Genomic DNA, 19,046 nt, shown 5'->3' with positions numbered 1-19,046 from the left:
AAAAAGAAAAGTTATCTCAAATTACTTTCTATCGAATTGGGAAATAAGTTTCGAATTTGAAAATAGGTGAACGCATGATCATCCTTTAGGATACTCATTACAATGAAGTTGTAATGATAAACATCCATAAAGTTACCCATTCCTCCCGAATCCTCATACTCGTTCAGCCCCAATTTACTCTTCCATGGCGATGGTGGGTTGAATTTGGACTTAAACAGTTTCAAGAGATGAACTAATAAACAGCTTCCAGAAATAAGGAAATCTATCGACTCCATAATAATTTGGGCCCTTTTTTCGATCTTTATATGCTATCCACTTGCTAGTCTCAAACCATCAACTTCATTTGGAAGTCGAGTGCATTTGAATTTATCCAGCATTTGGAGAGTCACTATTCATTTCAATGATCAGCTAAAGCATCATTTAGATACTAACACCGGCGGTTTACGAATATTTTTACATGTCAACATATCCCATTAACTGTCACTCCTTTGCCAACAGAAGATATATTTTGAGTTAGTCAGTATTCACTAATGTCACTCTTCATCCCAGCTACCAGCTAATTACAGTCCGGATTCTAATATTACTCGTTTCGAATATGATATATATATATATATATATATATATATATATATATATATATATATATATATATATATATATATGCAATTCATATGGAACGTGACTCACTAAGTATAATTAAGTTGGAAGAAAATGTGACATGACAGGCAACAAGTATCTACGAATCTATAATCAAAGACCTTTTTATTATTAAAGTTCACTTAATCAACCTAAGTAAGTATAAAGAAAAAATTTTGACACGTATGTCTTTGACGAACTACATATAGAACTCAGTTTTTATTAAGATAGAAAACACATTGTAAATAATCTGAATTAACAAAAGACAGATGAGCTCAAGGACTATCAACAGTGAAACAATCAGTCAGTTATTCTTTCTTTTCGACTTCCGTTATTATTTACCAGAATGTTTTCCAGAACCCCACCCACAGGAGTTGAAGTTTCGAAAATGTTGGGACATATTTACTCTTGATCATACTGTACACTATTCTACTGATGTTAGCTTAGTTTGCTTTAAGAATTCATGACATATTTCAAATATATAATAAATATTGAATTTAAATATATATAACATTTTTTAAGTGACGATTTGAAAACCTATTCGGTGTAACTAATTAGCCTTTTTAACACTAGAAGGCCAAAGCCGTCATTTTGATGGCATCACGTAAAACAATTTTCTATATCTCATAAATTTCTTTGACTTACGCAACCATACTTTAGGACTTTTACTATTTTAAAGAGAGGTTTGATATAGCATATAAGCATTGTGTGTCTATTTTAAATAAATACATATTTTTGTTGTATACCCCTAGAAGTACCAGACCGTCAATTTGACTGCCTCATTTAAAAATCTATATTTTGTTGTTGATGTAAACTGTTTTATAGGTGGTACCCTACATGGTTGTGTCTCTGTTGGAAATAATACATTTTGAAATATTTTACATATTTTTTCGAAGAGTTTGCTATTTGATGTTTTATTTCTGCTTTTCAAAGCTTTACGGAAAAATATATATGGCACTTCTTCGAATGATTTTCTTCTTCAATTATGTTCGTATCTCTTCGGTAACATTGTTCTCTGTAGAGATAAATGTTTTCTTGAAGGTAGATATGAATAATTACAAAAGGAAGATGAGACCTGATAAAATGTTACAAGCTTTCGAAGATTTGAGTGAAAATGAATTTCGGTTGGAAGAACAACAGGGAGACTGCTTCGATGAAGACAGCAGTAGTAGCGAGAATGCAGTGTCTCAAGGTACTTCTTCGGATAAGAGGAACGAAACAGATACAGAAGTTTCCAGAAGTAATCGATGAAATATTTTTAGAGCAGCTCACGGGACACGTTGGAGTAAAGTGGACAAACAGAACAAAACTGGGCGTACTGCCTCACGCGACATCCTTCGCGAGAAACTTGTTTGTTATAGTATGCGTTACATCATATTGAAGATGGTGAATTTGGTAGTGTTTTTCGCTTGTTCATAGACGAAACAATGTTGAGAAACATTCTGAAATGCACTGTTGTTGAAGCTCAGACAGAGTCAAGGGTGTCTTTGGCTGCTGTCAATTGCAGAACTCGTTTCATTTCTAGCAATATTGATATTTCGTGTAGCTTAAGATAAACCCGTAAAGGAACTATAGCACGTGAGCTGTGGACCAGTGGTTTCAGAAAGATTATGGAAAGTAAAGTACCTGGTATTTCTTGAAATAATGAAGTAGCTTTGATTTGATCAAAAATGTCCTAGCTCTTCAAGGCCAAAAAGCAAACTTCATCTGTGTAGAACTTATTCATTGAGAATTGTATCAGGAACTATAAAACCAACGACAGTGTTTGTATAGATGAACAGTTATTCTCTGCTAAGATAAGATGCAAATTCATGCAATATGTGCCTAACAAGCCTGAAAAATTTGGATTCAAATTTGGTTGCTTGCAGTTGTAATGTCACTGTATGAACTAAAACTCTTTCCCTACCTAGGAAACGACTAAGAACGACGTCGGGACTCACATTTAGTCTAATATATTGTTCTAAAAACGATTGATCCTTTTCTCAACAGAGGACTGAATGTTATTTGCGATACAGGTTAAAAATGAGCCGAATCTTTGAAAAAGAGACAGATGACCTTGATTGGTAGTCTGCGTTCAAATAGAGAACTTTTCAAAATGTGTTTGAAAGAGGAAAAAAAGGATATGTTCACTACAAACGTTTATGGATAGCAATCAGGAAATACACTCATAGTACACAAATGTAAGCGCGAGAAAAGTGTTGCTCTCTTGAGATCAGTGCATTCAAGTCGAAAGAAAAATGTATTGAAAATGTAAATTCACTTCCATGTAAAAAAAAAAGTTCGATATAAAACAAATTAGTTTGGTTCATTATACACAGGGTTTGAGCTAAAGAAAAGTAGCCCAGCCAATGTCTAGAGGACAGGTAGGGTGATCACGTGAGTAGTATGAAAAGGATTTCATACGTAGGAATGTAAGTATTATTCATTTATTTTAACTTTTCATGCCATGGTCCTGTGGGCGAACTTCCGATATTAATATTATATTTAATACATTGACGAGGATTCGTGGATCGCCCTGTAATATATCACGAGAAAAACTTACGTAAAACATAAGCTAGTCGATTAAAGAGATTAAATTCAAGCTAAAATATTAGAAATATAAAGAAAAAATATATACATCTCTTGGAATTAAACAGCCGTCAAAATGACGACTCGGTACTTCTAGGGGGGTAAAAGTTTTGGTCCTTCTAGTGTTAAACATGCATTTCAAATAATTTGATGTAATTCTGTGATACGTTATACATAGGCAAACATTTCGATACGTAATATACCGTATAAACTATTTGTTTTCAAATATTGTAATATTAGTGTTCTTTGATTGCAAATTTAGCATTTTATACTGATACGCTATATTTTGGAACATAACGTTATTTACCAAAATTCTAAAAAAAATTTAACATATTCATGGAAGTATGAATTTGATAATAAATTTAATACTTCATGATTCATATATTTTGAAACACATTCAAAACATGATAGATGTCAATGCAATCTCGTAGCATGACAATTTTGGTATGGGAACTTAATTTTACACTCTTTTAATACCGTAATGCCCAACATATTAATAGTTTAGCAACCAAACATAAAGGTTTTAAAGGCACTACCTGAAATTAAAATATATATCAAGTCTGCGTCCTTAGCGAAAATTTACAATACTGAGCTTAAACCTAAAAAACGTAAGTTGCATATATAGGTATCGTATTTAATCTTTTAGATTAGTATCAATGAAACAAACGTCAACTGGTTCAGTAATTTAAATTTCCGGAGATATTAAAATCAGAAAGAAAAATTGATTGAATATGCCGTTGAAAATGATGTATGAGCTTATTTTAAAAACATGTCTTTGGCAGCCTCTATAGCCTTATAAAAACTGCTTCCGTAGTTGTAATGACAAGTGTTCAGAATTTTGAAATTTGCGTATTGTTGCCATTTCAAACATTTTTTCATACCTATGTGTTGCTTCAGTATATAGAATTGCTCCAAAGGATATAAAGGCAATTTATATTGTTAAAAACTATGGTCAAGTTAAATAGGTTGCATATCTATGAAGTTTGTTTCTTGAAATAAATCTTTTTCAAAATTCTAAAATTTTCGATCCCATATAACTTTTCCTATTAAACAAACATGATACCGTGCCGATAGTATTCAAGAGTAACTTACTTTCAATGCGCATTCACCCGTCCGTAGCACTTGCATGTTGCTATTGTTATATTTCAAATTAATTCGCATATTAATGTTTGTGATGTTCTACAATCTTCAGTTTGTAATCCTCAATAAGAAAACGTGTTTTAATGTGTATTCACTTACCATTTATATTTGAACGATCTAATAACTTGACGTAGAATTATTTAGCAATATAGCTTCAAATTTTGTTGGAAAGTATTGGTAAGGTGATATCTTGGAGAATGCCGAACCACGTCTCATTGTTGATGTTTGCAAGTTACAAAATTTCATTGGTTATTATCTACTGCTTTAAAACTTAAACGATCTCTCTCTCCCTCACACACACACATACATATATATATATATATATATTTTTTCTGTTTCAGATTGTTGCTGGAGAATACAATTTAAAAAGAGAAGACGGAACAGAACAAGTTTTATATCCATCAATAATATTCCTTCATCCAAAATATTTAAAGTAAGTACACGCACAGACGGAAACCCACCCAAACACATAGAGCATATTAATATGTTTCGTCTTATTAGGACACGCCCTTGTAACTTCGTATATAATAGATACGGAAACATGAAATTTCATATAATTGAAGTATCGATAAGAGATGGTTTGATTCAGTTTGCAGTACACATACAAAAAAGAGTTATCGGCCCAGCATTAATTTCTATTTTGAAATAAATTACTAGAGTGTGTCAAACATTTTTGCCATGCAGTGTTGCCAACTAAGAATGATACAGTGTCACACAAAGGCAACCAATATTTTGAGAGGGGTTCAATTCCAGTAATTACTAAACTGAGACTGGTGTGGTAATACATGTAGAGAGCACCTTATTATGATTAACACGGCCAGCGCATACTGTAATTGGAACCTTTAAAATGTAGATATCAGTAGTGTAATTGACCCAACTTTTTGCTCCATTTTGTCCTACTTTTCTTACCAAATTTTTCAAAGACGGTTATTTTTATCCCCAAAGTTTCAATCTCATATCTTCATACATTACGTTTATGCTAATATTATGATAAAAGCTACGAGTAGGATACAGTTTATACACATATTTTAAGATATGAGATCAAATATTTCTGCTTAAAAATTTTACGATTTATAAATTTAAGCTAGTAGGTAGGTTCAATTTACAAGGAAGAAACTAATTTTTACACTTTCACCCTAAACGACGCTTATCTAACACCACCAAATTATATATTTCACATTACTAATTGACACTTTTATTAAATAAAATCGGGTACAGATTTGATTTTCCCTCAGAAGAATTTAACCTGTCTTTTTACTGCTATGTCACCCTTAATTTCCACAGAAAAATAAATATATCAGCTCCTAGTTAACACTTTGATAAGGTAAATGATTCCGTGTGCAATTTGTCATAAAAAAACATTTCAAACTTTCAATCACAGAACTTCCGTAACTAGTATATAAAATTTTCTATTCTGTGATAAAATTGATATTTTTTATATCTACGCTCCTAATTAATGGAATAAACAAATGCAGATGGACACCTTACCATGATAAACTTAACTTTGCATTACCAGCCCAATTCAACCCCCTACTAACTTGAAAGTTAATATTTTAGCTCAGAATGAAAATATTCCTAAAAATTTAACAAAGGACTCAACTGTTTTGTCACTTAAATTGGAGGTTGCATAGTTCTAGTGATAATCCTATAGGCAGATTTTATGGTATTAGAGACCATAAAAACAATGTTATATATATATATATATATGTGTGTGTGTGTGTGTGTGTGTGTGTGTGCTTGCTTGATAATTATAAGTTTGGGAAGTGATAGTAAAATCTCCTGCTTATCACGTTCTCAATAGAAAATAGTGATTTCTTAAACTCTGTTCATTGACCAAAATTTAAAGATAATAAGCAGCCATTCCTCTGAACAAAATTTCATTATTTTCTGAAAATTTTCATAATTACGTTGAATGTGTTAGTAAGAACAAAATTTTTCTAAGGTTCCATACTTATAACTCACTTTTCCCATATAGATTTTCTAGAAACATCATTCTAATGGTTCATTCTTAAAGAAAACTTGGTGCATAGACTGTCTATTACTTAACGACTTCATACAATCATAACTTCATACAATCATATTTTCATATCTTTAGTTACTTGGTACGTATACTTCATTATATTTTTGTGTAATTGCATTTATTTTATATTTCAAACCTAAGTAGAACCTTTGCTTAAGTAGTATTTGAATAAATTTCCATAAAATGATTTCGTACGCTTTGTCCTTTTCCAAATTATTTTGTTTAACAGGTTCTAAAAGAGTAGTGTCATTTTCTTGTTTAAGTAGGACGCCATTTGTTATTAATTATATAGTAAATCTTTGAAAAATTTATTCATTTTCTTAAACCTAAAATTCAACATTTGGATAAGTCCCATTTAGTCCAGTATATTTAAGGTTTAATCCATCTTTAACTAATTAACCTACCGTTTTATCAGTAATATTTTTGTAAATCCACGTGGAACAAATATTTGTCATTTCAGTAAAATAAAATTATTCTACCGAACGTAGTCTTTAATTTGTCTAATTTTAGAATCTGATGTTTAACTCTAATTCCTGATCACCAATAACTATTTTCTGTTCTAAGGTTCCTTGCTTATTCAAAAATTCAATGTATTCTACCGCATTTATTTAATAGAAAATTTTTATTTTAAAAAATAGCACACTTTTTTTTATATAATAGCACACTTTATGAGATATATCTCATAACGTTTATGAGAAATACCTCATAAAAATTCAACAAATTAAATCTAATACTTACTTAATTGATGTTAAACTCTTTCACGACTTTCTGATTCTTTATATCATAAGTAAAGATCTTTGACCAATTAAAATCGCATGACAATTGTAGAATTAACAAATGTTCTGCAAATCTACTGCAACTATTATATTAGTAATTTCATTTACAGATACATTCTTCCTCTTACTAGAATTATTTACATACATTTATCTTTTTATAACGAGATCATCTGGATTGTCATGCAATTCCATATTTTCGAAATAAATGTTTTAAATTCATTGTAATTTTCAAGGTCTTAAAATAATCATTCTTAGCAACTCTAAATGTCTATTTTCTTTTGGAAATATCTCATGATGTCCATTTTTAAGATAAAGGTTTCTAACTATACAATAACAAATTTACTAGAATCTGCAGTCAGTTTATTGTTTTATCATTTTGAAAAGTTACAATTAAAAAATCAGGCATATCTTATTGTCCACAATTAAATAAATTGGTTACATCAACTTTAAAAAAAGAACCTTCTATATTCATTTGTACATATTAATAAATACGAAATGAAAATATAATTTTAGTCTTTAAAATATTTAATTTTCACTTGCTTCGGTATTTAGATTCATACCCTACGATTGGCATTCTTATCTCCATACTGTTTTTTTTTATTTTACTGTATTGCGTTTCGTCTATTTCTGCCCATTTGCATAAAACAATGATATTATTACCAGCTTTTATAAATGTTATTCTCGATTCACCTTTCCACATTACATCTGTATAATCACTGCAAAGCCTATAATTATTCTTATAAAACTCAAGTACTCAAACTAGTTATTATCCTTTCTCAATCCTTGTTTACCATCTGATTCGATACCTACTTCTTTTAGTTATTTAGCTTTTGGTTTAGTAATTTTTGATGTTCCGATAGCTGTTAATGTTATTCGAGGTAGATCTATGCTATCTATAATTACTTCATGCTTTCTAATTTACATACTAGAGAAGAAGAATGGGAAGAAATTAGTTTCAAGTTTTATTTTATTATTAGCTCGAAATGTTACCCCCTATTGAGCACATATAGCTTCACATTTTATGAGACTGTCCGCTCTGTGAGGATGAAAAAATCCACCTGCTATATCAAAGCCAAAGTCAATATATTTATTAGGTTTAATCAAATTATTATATGTTCTTCCATTTGCAGTAAAATTTGCAAATCATAATTCTCAATACTCTGCATACTATTTATTATGAATGAAACGTTCAAGAGACATTGATATTAAAAAAAATTAGAATTTGTATTCTAACTTTAGCATTCATAGCAGCACCAACTCCAAAAGCTGCGAACTCTTCAGCAATAGATGTAACTTTACTAAATAATCTTTTGCCAGTTTCGTTTCCTAATTCTTCATATGCAATATATCTTGAAGATATATCTCTAATTCTAGAGTATATGTGATGTTCTCTACAAGCTTAATCTAATTGGTTAATACTCTTTCTAAGCTTTCTTGTAACGTAGTACCAGGCAGTTAACCCTCAAAGTTTACCTGAAGGTGAGACTGTATTTAAATGGTTCATAAGAGTTTGTGACTCTGCTAACCACTATACCCGTTTAGTCTTTGAGGGCGCTCTATATTCGACTGAACTTTATATTTCACTTTGATATCTTAGCATCTCCCTTGCGGATTATCCAATCTTAACCGTTTGTCACTCGCGCCAGTGTTTGTAACATAACTACTCGCGCGTTTGTTTGTTTGCATTTTGAGATACAAAGAATATATTTGGTAACGTTATTTGAAGTAATACGCATATAAACATATTATATACAAATTACATATAATTTTACAATATATGCTTTAATTCTGTAGAAAAATGAGTATAGTGAACATTATATGTATTGCGAAAGAGAATAAAGTTTTGAAAATAACTGACACTACAGTCTGAATATGTAATACATATAATTGTTTCTAACTATAAGATTACGTCTTAAAAATGTTTTCTGTCTGTTTGATATAATGATGTACTTACTTATTTCCACCATTATAGCATTCAACGCGCACATTTTTGCTATGATCTTTGCATACAATCCTCTGGCATTGATCACATCCCATGCTCGTTACAGCATTCCTTGCGTGACCACATTGGAAACAACATCCCTTTGTTTTGTTCACACTAACAGGTATGTTCTGGACTTCCTTCACACCACAACAGTATCTATCCAAATACAATGAAATATCCTTGGGTAATGATGATAACTTAGCTCTGGATATCATGTGCTCTTTTAGCACACCCATCCCAAGATTCTTCAAAAATATGATTCTCTTTTTTGGTTCTTTACTTGGTTCATTCAAACCAGCAATCACTCCAGTATTGATTCCCGCAATGTTCATGAGAATGAAAAAAAAAAACAAGTGGCCATCGGCCTGTCTTACGACTCACGGAATAAGCGGCAAACATCTTATCATATGTGTCAACGCCTCCCTTAGTCAAGTTATAATCTAATATAATATCTGGTCTCCCTGTAGTTTCATCTATAATTCCATAATCGTGTATATTGGACACAAGAAGTACTGCTTTGTTCTTCTTAGGAACGTATGAAACCAAAGTTCTGTCCTTTTGGAATCCAAAGACACTTCCCTAAAATCTACTTTTTGAAGGAAGAAATTCCGGTCGTATTTCCTTCTAGTTCTTCTTCAATGTCCCAACATAGTAATTTTCGTTTGAAGCAAATAACACTGTTCGACAAAATTCAATTTCAAAATTTTTTTCTGCATGAAGGCAGGTGTTCTTTATAGTTTTCGAACTGCTGAAAACGAATCTGATCTTAATTTTGGTCCTGCACCCTCAGATTTTGAAATAATATCAGTTATAATAGATTTTGGTTAAACTTTTAAGGAAATTGCAGAACAAAAGGTTTGAAGAATCTCTCCTCCTTTCCTAACTATCCCAGAATAACAAATTGTACCTCGTTGGAAAGGGTATGGAACACACATTCCAATGGTAAACATTTTGGACCCATTCCACTCAATGTGTTGAAGAAGACGACGAAAAATATTGAAAAAACTGGGAAAAACGTTTTTTTTTAAAAGAAATTTAGAGAAGTTTGCAACACATTCTTTTGAAGCAAATAACACTGTTCGACAAAATTCAATTTCAAATTTTTTTTCTGCATGAAGGCAGGTGTTCTTTATAGTTTTCGAACTGCTGAAAACGAATCTGATCTTAATTTTGGTCCTGCACCCTCAGATTTTGAAATAATATCAGTTATAATAGATTTTGGTTAAACTTTTAAGGAAATTGCAGAACAAAAGGTTTGAAGAATCTCTCCTCCTTTCCTAACTATCCCAGAATAACAAATTATACCTCGTTGGAAAGGGTATGAAACACACATTCCAATGGTAAACATTTTGGACCCATTCCACTCAATGTGTAGAAGAAGACGACGAAAAATATTGAAAAAACTGGGAAAAACGTTTTTTGAAGAAATTTAGAGAAGTTTGCAACACTGACAGTCACGCTACTCAAACATAAGCTCATTAACCCATATCCCATACATTTAGGTGTGATATATTAAAAAGTCAAAGAGATAGCTCAAACACAAGGGGAGTAAAACAGTTTGGAAGTAATTTTAAAAGGTGGAAAAATTTACTATTTGGAGAAATTGAAAAAAGTTTGCAACACTTACAATTGCGATACTCACACATAAGCTCATTAACACACATCCAATACATTCATTAAAAGAGTCATAGACATTGCTGTTTACTAGGCGAGAAAAAAGTTGGTTAACTCGAGTAAACAAAAAACTATATATGTACAATATGAATATTCACATTGTGATATAGAAGTATATATGTGACCAAAGAACACTACATATGATTCACCTATTTCATTGTTTTGCGTTTGACCTTCTTCCTTTGGGGTCTTCGGTGTCCCTAACCAATCCCAACAATAGTTCTCAAGCATATTCGGTTTTCATCCACTTTTGTATCGTCTCTCCATTGCTGCTATTGTTTGGTGAATTTTTTCGCCATGCTCATCACTTACGTCTCCGAGATTCGGTGGAAAGAAGTCTAGATGACTGTGTAGAAAGTGAATTTTCAGAGACATGTTGTAATTATTCCGTAATGCTTTCCGTAATTATTCAACAAGTTGTCTACGAGTGTTTTGTAGTTCTCAGCCTTTGTCTTGCCTAAGAAACCGGAACACAAACTCTTGAATGATACCGAACACTGAGGTTCAAGAGGGCTATGCACTGCATCAAAGTTATGGTCCCGCATTATATCTCTTATGTGGGAGTCGACATACACACCAGCCTTTACTTCGTTAGCGCTGAGATTCGAAAATTTATGTGAAATACTGCAATTCAGCTCCACTCTTGTCCATTCTAACCACAAAAGATTTCATAAGGCCAAGTTTTATATGGAGTGCAGGGAGATATATGTCTTCAGATTTAACTAGAGCGGGGTTGGAACATTCTTAACAGCTACTTGCATTTAACTGCGTCATGGTCATCCTTTCCTGTGGTAGTGACTATCTCGGACTCGAGAGTCCTATTCGCATAAGAAACAGCAATGTTTTGTTTATCCATTCTGTAGTCCTGTAAGCACGCTGTAACTTTGAAATCGGCAACAATGTGCTACTTAAGAACATTGTACTGAACTTTTTCTAATATAAGTTTAATTATGTCATACGTTTCTTTCACCTGTGTGTCATAAGCAATTGGTACAGTTGGGAGGATATTGCCATTATGTATTAATACTGCCTTAAGACTGCTGTTTGAGGAGTCTATAAAAAGTATCCACTCCCGTGCCAGTGTCGTACCAAGAGCAGCAAACAAGCAATTGACATCAAAACAAAAACTATGTGTATCTTCCTGTTAAAAAAACTGAATGGTGTATGTCGTTTTCTGTATGAACAAACGGTGGCACTTGCGTCAAGTAAATTCCATTGTTTAAATCTGGATCCAACAATTTTAGCTTGCCACTAGGTTAGTTTCATATCTCGCACAAGGTCATTTAAATCCTTTGTGTTACAAAATGTGGCTGGTTTCTCTCTTCAAATTCAAAGTTTGATGCTGAGCTCTCTGATTCTGAAGATACTACGTTTGGTTTGTTCTCATCCAGGGACCATGTTGCTGGAGGCACAGGAATTGGAACATTATCACTGTGTTTGACAGGTCTTATTGCAATCGAAATATTGTCAGGATATTTTTTGTCCTTCCCTTTCACGTCTTGAATATTTACAGCACAGAAGTAGCAGTCATTTACGTGGTCTGTTGGCTCGCGCCATATCTTCGGAACACCAAATGACATTTTACCTTGAAGTTTGTTATTCAACCACGATCGGAAATGCGAAGCATACTTATTACATATTGGACAATACTAAGTACCCACGGAATTTTAATCAATTTTGCTGTCGAAGCATATAGTTCGTAAGTCTGATTCGCCAAAGGTATTAATTTTCCCTCTTAGCCTTAACTATGTATTCTCCACAGACATAACAAAAATTATCTGAGTGGGTAACACAATCTCGAGGCATTGTGACAGTCACAAAAACACTTACACGATAGAAAGACTTGCACGAACTCCCTGCCCCACGCTCAAACCTTCAGACAACTGAGCAACAGTAGAATGGTAACTGGGAGGGAGGAAAAATGCAATGTTTCCAGACTTCAATAGGCCACTTTTTTTCTCACAAATTGGAATATTGGATGTAAATCAAAAAATTCTGACCATGTTTCTTTTCGCCATAAAAATCTGCAATTTTAAGAAACAATCGTTGACAATTTACTTACATGGTAACTTCATTTAGCAAAATTTTCTGAACTTCTGTTCAGGTAACATCTGTGAGTATTTTACCTGAATGTATTAGGTGTTCGTTACTGAGCTTATGTGTGAGTATCGCAAGTGTAATGTTGCAAAGTTTTCTCAATTTCTCCAAATAGTAAATTTTCCCTCCTTTTTAAATTACTTTCACACTGCTTTACTCCCTTTTGTTCGAGATACCTCCTTGAGTTTTTGATATATCACACCTAAATGTATGGGATATGGGTTACTGAGCTTATGTTTGCGTTGCGTGATTGTCAGTGTTGCAAACTTCTCTACATTTCTTTTAAAAAACGTTTTCCCCTTTATTTTCAATATTTTTCGTCTTTTTCTTTACACATTGAGCGAGATTGGTCCTAACTGTTGACAGTTGAAATATGTGTTCCATACCCTTTCCAACGAGGTATAATTTGTTGTTCTGGGATAATTAGAAAATGAGCAGAGAGGCTTCAAACCTTGCGTTCTGCAATTTCCTTAAACATTTTAACCACAATCTACTATAACTGACATTATTTCAAAATCTGAGGTTGTAGGGCCAAAATTAAGATCAGATTCGTTTTCAGCAGCTCGAAAACTATAAGGAACACTGTGTTTCATAAAAGAAAATTTTTCACTGTCAACCAGTGAATGAACCAGAGGAATACTGGTGTACCAATTATCTGTGGTTAAGGTTTAGTTTCAATTCTCAATGGGGGCAACTAGCCTTTTCACAATTTCAGTTGGCGCATTTGATGCTTCATACGGACCTGGTGGCTGGTTTCCACAGTAGACCTCCAAGTTGACACAATAAAATGTTTTCTCGTCATTTAATGCAAACATTTTAATACTATATTCTGCAGGTTTGTTGGGTATATTTTGGATGAACGATCACCGCCCTCTGAGGGGATGCATCATCTCGTCAATAGTAGTAAGCTCACTAGTATTATAGGATTCCATTCAATTGTGGAAAAAAAGTACTTAAAACATTTCGAATTACAGCCAGCTTGTCGGTCTCTCTTCTCTCACATCGGGTTTCGAAATCATCAAATCTAATTACCCTGAGAACCATTAAAAAGCGCGAGTAACTCATTGCTGCACCTATGATTGGAATTCCTGTTCCATTACATGCCAGCAGTGATCTTACATTTGCATGTGCTCCCTTATTTGCGGCAATCAAATAAAGAAGTCCAAATAAAGACATTATATCCGCTCTTGATTTGCTTTACAGTCGCGTTCTATATGGAAACTTATTCGTAACTTGTCCAAATATTTGTTAGTATAGTTTACAATTTCATCAATCATTGTTATATCGATAAAATTAGAAAAAAACATTAATTTCTTCAATGAGACCTTTAACACTAGGTTTCGGAGCTTGCATCTTTTTCACAATGTTTTTACACTTTGTCTTTGCCGATGTTAACAGTTCCTTCTTCTTCTATTTTGTTTTTCTGTCTTTCCCAATGAAACAATATTCACTATTTTCACTGTAGCTATAACTCACATCCATATCGATTGCACCTGAGTCTGCATCTACACTGTTCCCATTTGCATCACAAATACTATCATGTTCAATATCATCCTCGGTCACTTCTTCATTGCTTAGATCCGCATCACTTTCAGCAGCCACTAATTCTCGATAATCAATATCAGACTCATTATCAATATTGTCAAACCACCTTTGTATCTCATTTGTATTCAAGAAACGAGACAATGCTTATAAACACAAAACTTCACTCAGAAACAGTAATTATCACATAAACGATCGCGCGTTGTATAATTTCAAACTCCATATAAATAAATGGTTCCTACTTTTATCACGGAGCTGCTCGCGCGTTTTAAAAAAAGCAAACACAGACGAAACTATTACCTCAACCTGCACTGGAAGCTACAGCAAGTCAGCGAGCTTTGAGGAAGAACAGGGGGAGGAACTACGTGAGGAATAGCAGCGGGGGTGACTCCGCAAATGCGACCGTTCGTAAAGAGCATTAGTTTTTATTTACCTGTTTCCTTTTTTCGAACAGTGCGAGGGACAAAAGGTTAATCATTATTATCGTTGGTTTCGGTCATTACCCTTATTCCCCTAAAAGGTTTCAAAATAGAGGTGGTAGATTAGGCTCTAAGAACGTTCGCAGAGGAAGGTGTGTATCGTTAAACCATTTTATAGCATGACAGAGACATAGTTGACCACAATAGCTAAATCCAGGAATTCGTCATTCAAATTGGAGTTTATTAATCAATAATATTTTATAACCCTTTGCCAAGTTTGTCATCATTTCAGAATCGTGCTGGAAATGTATTTAAATAACCTATAACTTTTGGATCGTTAGGAATAAATTGTGAAAGTTTGTTATTAATCATACTTACTGTACCTACTTTCTTATCGTAAAAATTATTACTACCAGCTTTTCCTTCTCCATCTATAACAATCAACATATCTATTCATTTTCTAACATCATCCATTCAAATATATTCTTTAGGAGGTTCAGTATATTGCCCATTTCTGTCTCCAGATGTAGGTGACTCTTAAATTTATCAGTTAGAAGTAATCTTGGTTTAATCTTTGTCTCTCAAATAGATTATACATTTCAGTATATTGTCCCTCTATTAGACGCAACTGTTTGGCTATGTGGATCTTAATTTTATAAAGTAGCATCTGATTTTATTATTATTTCTTCGTATTTTTTTAAGATCGTCCTTATTCATAATAATCAAAATATTTGCTAGTTTCATTGCTAAAAGGTTCCATAAACCTTCACCTTTATAGGTTTTCTTATTAATTATTAAATCATTGCCACTAAATTTAAAGTTGGAATTTCCTATTTGCTATATTACCATCTTCTCAACACTTTTTATTCCAAATAGATTGTCATTTCTTTTAAAATAATATTTCGTTGCTATCTTTCCAAAATGAGTTGCCAAAGGCTCTACTCCTCCTACTTTATCTTAATTTTTTGTTAATTGTTTCATCTCCGTAGTCTCTGGTGAATATTCTTCCTCTACAGAACAGTCATATGTTCGAGGTATTTCTAAATATTTTGAGTCTACTCTTGCACTCTTATTTTCAACCGGAGCAATTCTATTATTTATGTTTTGTTTTTTGATCTACTCCTTTAATTTCACTACCTAAATTCTCAATAGCATCAATAACATTTTGTTCTTGCACTTTATACATGTCATATATTACTGTCTTTCCATTTTCCAATTTTTAACATCTTTATAATAAACTCTTTTACATATTTGCTACTCTCAATTTTCCTATTTTTTTCACTCCCTTTTATTATAAAGAAAATCAAGAAAACACCCAAAAACCTGAAGAAACTTCAAGAAAACGTCCAACTCATCTATGAAACGTGAAGAACATTACCAACAATCTAGAAAACCTGAAAACAACGTTTAGAAAACGTACAAACGTCTGAAAAACGTCAATAAACCTTAATGAACGTTTAGAAGACGTAAACAGACGTACGCTAATAAAGAGTTTAAAAAATAATTTACCTTGTTTCTGTACTTGCCATTATTTACTTTCCTTGTCATAACAATAACTACTAAATCATAATCAACTTTCCAGTAAATAGAATATATCTCTTTAAATTTAAATAGAATATATCTCTTTAAATTTATTAAACACATGCCTGTTCCAACAAACTCATTGTACACATCTTCACTAAATTCTTATATGAAGTTCACATTTTCTCTTACTATCTCTTTAATTGCTTTGGAATATGCTTGTGCAATATAGGAAAATATAATGCTTAGGCATTCCTTTTGTAAAGTAATTTCTAATACTATCTTGAGTCTCTAAAATATGTCAAATTCAATACAGTATCCTTCACATTCATCAAAAAAAAAAAACAATCGAATAAATAATAGTTTAAAATGTTGCTATTCTTTTCTTAGAATTTTAATTCTGCTTCTTCAAATAGTTCATGTAGAAGTTGAAATTTTCGCTGATTCATGCTTTTAGAATAAATATTGTAATAATTATTGATTAAGCAACCAGGCTGCAGTACAAAGATAAAGAAGGAAACCATTTTTCCACAACCAGAAGAACCGAAGAAAATACAACGTATTTCATCAGGTAAAATTTCTCCATTTCTGTTCTTAGTATTTTTTCTTTAATCATCTATTGCAGATCCAAATTAACAGTTTTTAAATACCTACTGATTTATTATCTAAGAAGTCTATATTAGGGGTAACAGTGTAAATTTAAAACATCTTTTTACTTTTTAAGTGCTTGTTTGATCTTATAAACAGTATCTTTAGTATATACTTCATCCATATCACCATTCAATGTTATTATGATCTCTAATTATTCCTTAAAGTAGTGGATATAATTTACAATAGTCTTATATTCATCCTTTTTCTTACTAATATTAAGTTACAAGACAATCCTGTAATTACTGCACTACATTATCTAAATATGTTGTTATGGTTGAAAAACGCCCAAGAATGAATACATTAATGGAACCAGTTGTTGTGAATAATTCGGATAAAGTGATTAAGCTGTAATTCGTATATTTAACATCATTTCTTATTTTCCTTCTTTAAGATATATTGGAATTTTCAAATTATTTGCTGATTACTTTTTGTCTTGGAATATCATTAGGCAAATGAAATTTATTAATTTATTATATAATAAAGGGGTAAGGTGTTTGTGGCACTTATTTAATTCCAAATGGAACAGATAACACAGTGATTATATACGAAGGTAAATGTTTATGTATAACATGTGGAGAATACTGTTTAAAGAGCCTTAACAATTATTTAAAGTTTCTATCTGTAAACATAATATTAACAGAAAATCAGATAAGAAACAGATTAAAAATTGAAACGGGGGTAATGATTTTGTAGAAGGAAATTTAAATAATGTAACTGGATTTGAGCATTTACCAGTATTAGCGAATAACGAAAAATATGTCGGAAATAAATTATCAAAGTTACATCGCTTTTAGTGTTGTAAAAACGTCAGGTTTTTCTGTGAAGTTGTTTCCATAAAAGACAACGTATTTTTTCATGTTTTTTTAAATGTCTGTGTTTTGGTTGGTATTTATTATTTATTGATTTATGTTGCAGATAAGCGAAATAATCGGCAGAACTTGAATCAAAGCCCATGTAACTTAGAAACCCTTTGATTGTTGTGCCTATACGAACACAATTATGTGATTATTGTACATTTGGTACAATTTTTTCACTAGTAATTTCTGTTGTTGCAATAGTTAGAGTCTCAACTAGTAATTGTCTCGTTATTGTAAACAATATCTTCATAATAGAAATTTTCTCCTCCTTTTACATCTTAGTTGCAATAGGGGTGGTCGGAAATAGAGGGGTTTCAAAATAAATATTGGAGGTTAAAGAGTTTGTAGCATTTACTACATTTAACGTACAATCATAAACAATACATCAATTAAAAGAGCAACTCAAACAGTTTTTGCTAAGAGTGTTCAATGTGAGGACCATTAGCAAGTCCTGCTCAATGTGAGGTCAAGCGCCATATATCAAGTTGATAGGAGTGAAAGGCCCAAAAACGTTCCGAAATATGAAACAAACACATTCTGTTAAGGGGAGTGTCGTTGCAACTGTGCCATTTACTAAGGGTTTTCTTACACCCAGATTAACAGTGTCATGAGTGTTTACATTGGGTAAAATGTCGAGTTGTCACTTGAAGATGATATGATCAATAAAATCTTCATCGTCATACAGCAAAATATCATATTAAAATTGGCACGCAATCTGTAATATGTAGGCTCTAGACCTCGTAGCAAACAACGAGGAGCAAAACAACGTAGCAACGTAGCAACGTAGGCTTTAGACCTGCATGTGTTCAACAACGAGGACTAATTCAGTTTGATCATCTGAACCAAACAACATAATTCTTGGCAGATACGTCTAGAGAATATGCAAATGTGAAAGATAGGAATCAGGAAGAAGCTGGGAATGAGGAAGAAGTGGTCCAATTTTCCAGTGGTATTTCTTAACGTTGTAGCAGTACCCAGCGCTTCTGCAGGAAAATGGTTTTCCTTTCATTCTAATCCAAGGCAAATACTTTCGTTGTTATTTTGAATAACATACGCCAGAACTCACCTTCATGTATGTAACTTCAGATGCAATGTTTACACTTAACAATAAAGATTACGGTTGTCAGATAGAATGATCAATGCTATCTATGTCATCTGAAT

The 19,046-nt window shown here is 32.4% G+C and overlaps 1 protein-coding gene across 1 annotated transcript in view; it reads left to right on the top strand.

Annotated features, from left to right (window-relative positions):
- LOC145683352 (trypsin-2-like) overlaps window positions 1-19,046 on the top strand; it is a 275,021-nt gene that overhangs the window by 49,299 nt on the left and 206,676 nt on the right. Inside the window, exon 3 of the mRNA XM_081754690.1 lies at window positions 4,686-4,777. Coding sequence (XP_081610816.1) covers window positions 4,686-4,777 — 92 coding nt within the window. The remainder of the gene's footprint in view (window positions 1-4,685; window positions 4,778-19,046) is intronic.

This window comes from Thermobia domestica, chromosome 4 (assembly GCF_964235325.1).
Source record: "Thermobia domestica chromosome 4, izTheDome1.hap1.1, whole genome shotgun sequence".
Lineage (NCBI taxonomy): Eukaryota > Metazoa > Arthropoda > Insecta > Zygentoma > Lepismatidae > Thermobia > Thermobia domestica.
This window is presented reverse-complemented; position numbering and strand designations above follow the sequence as displayed.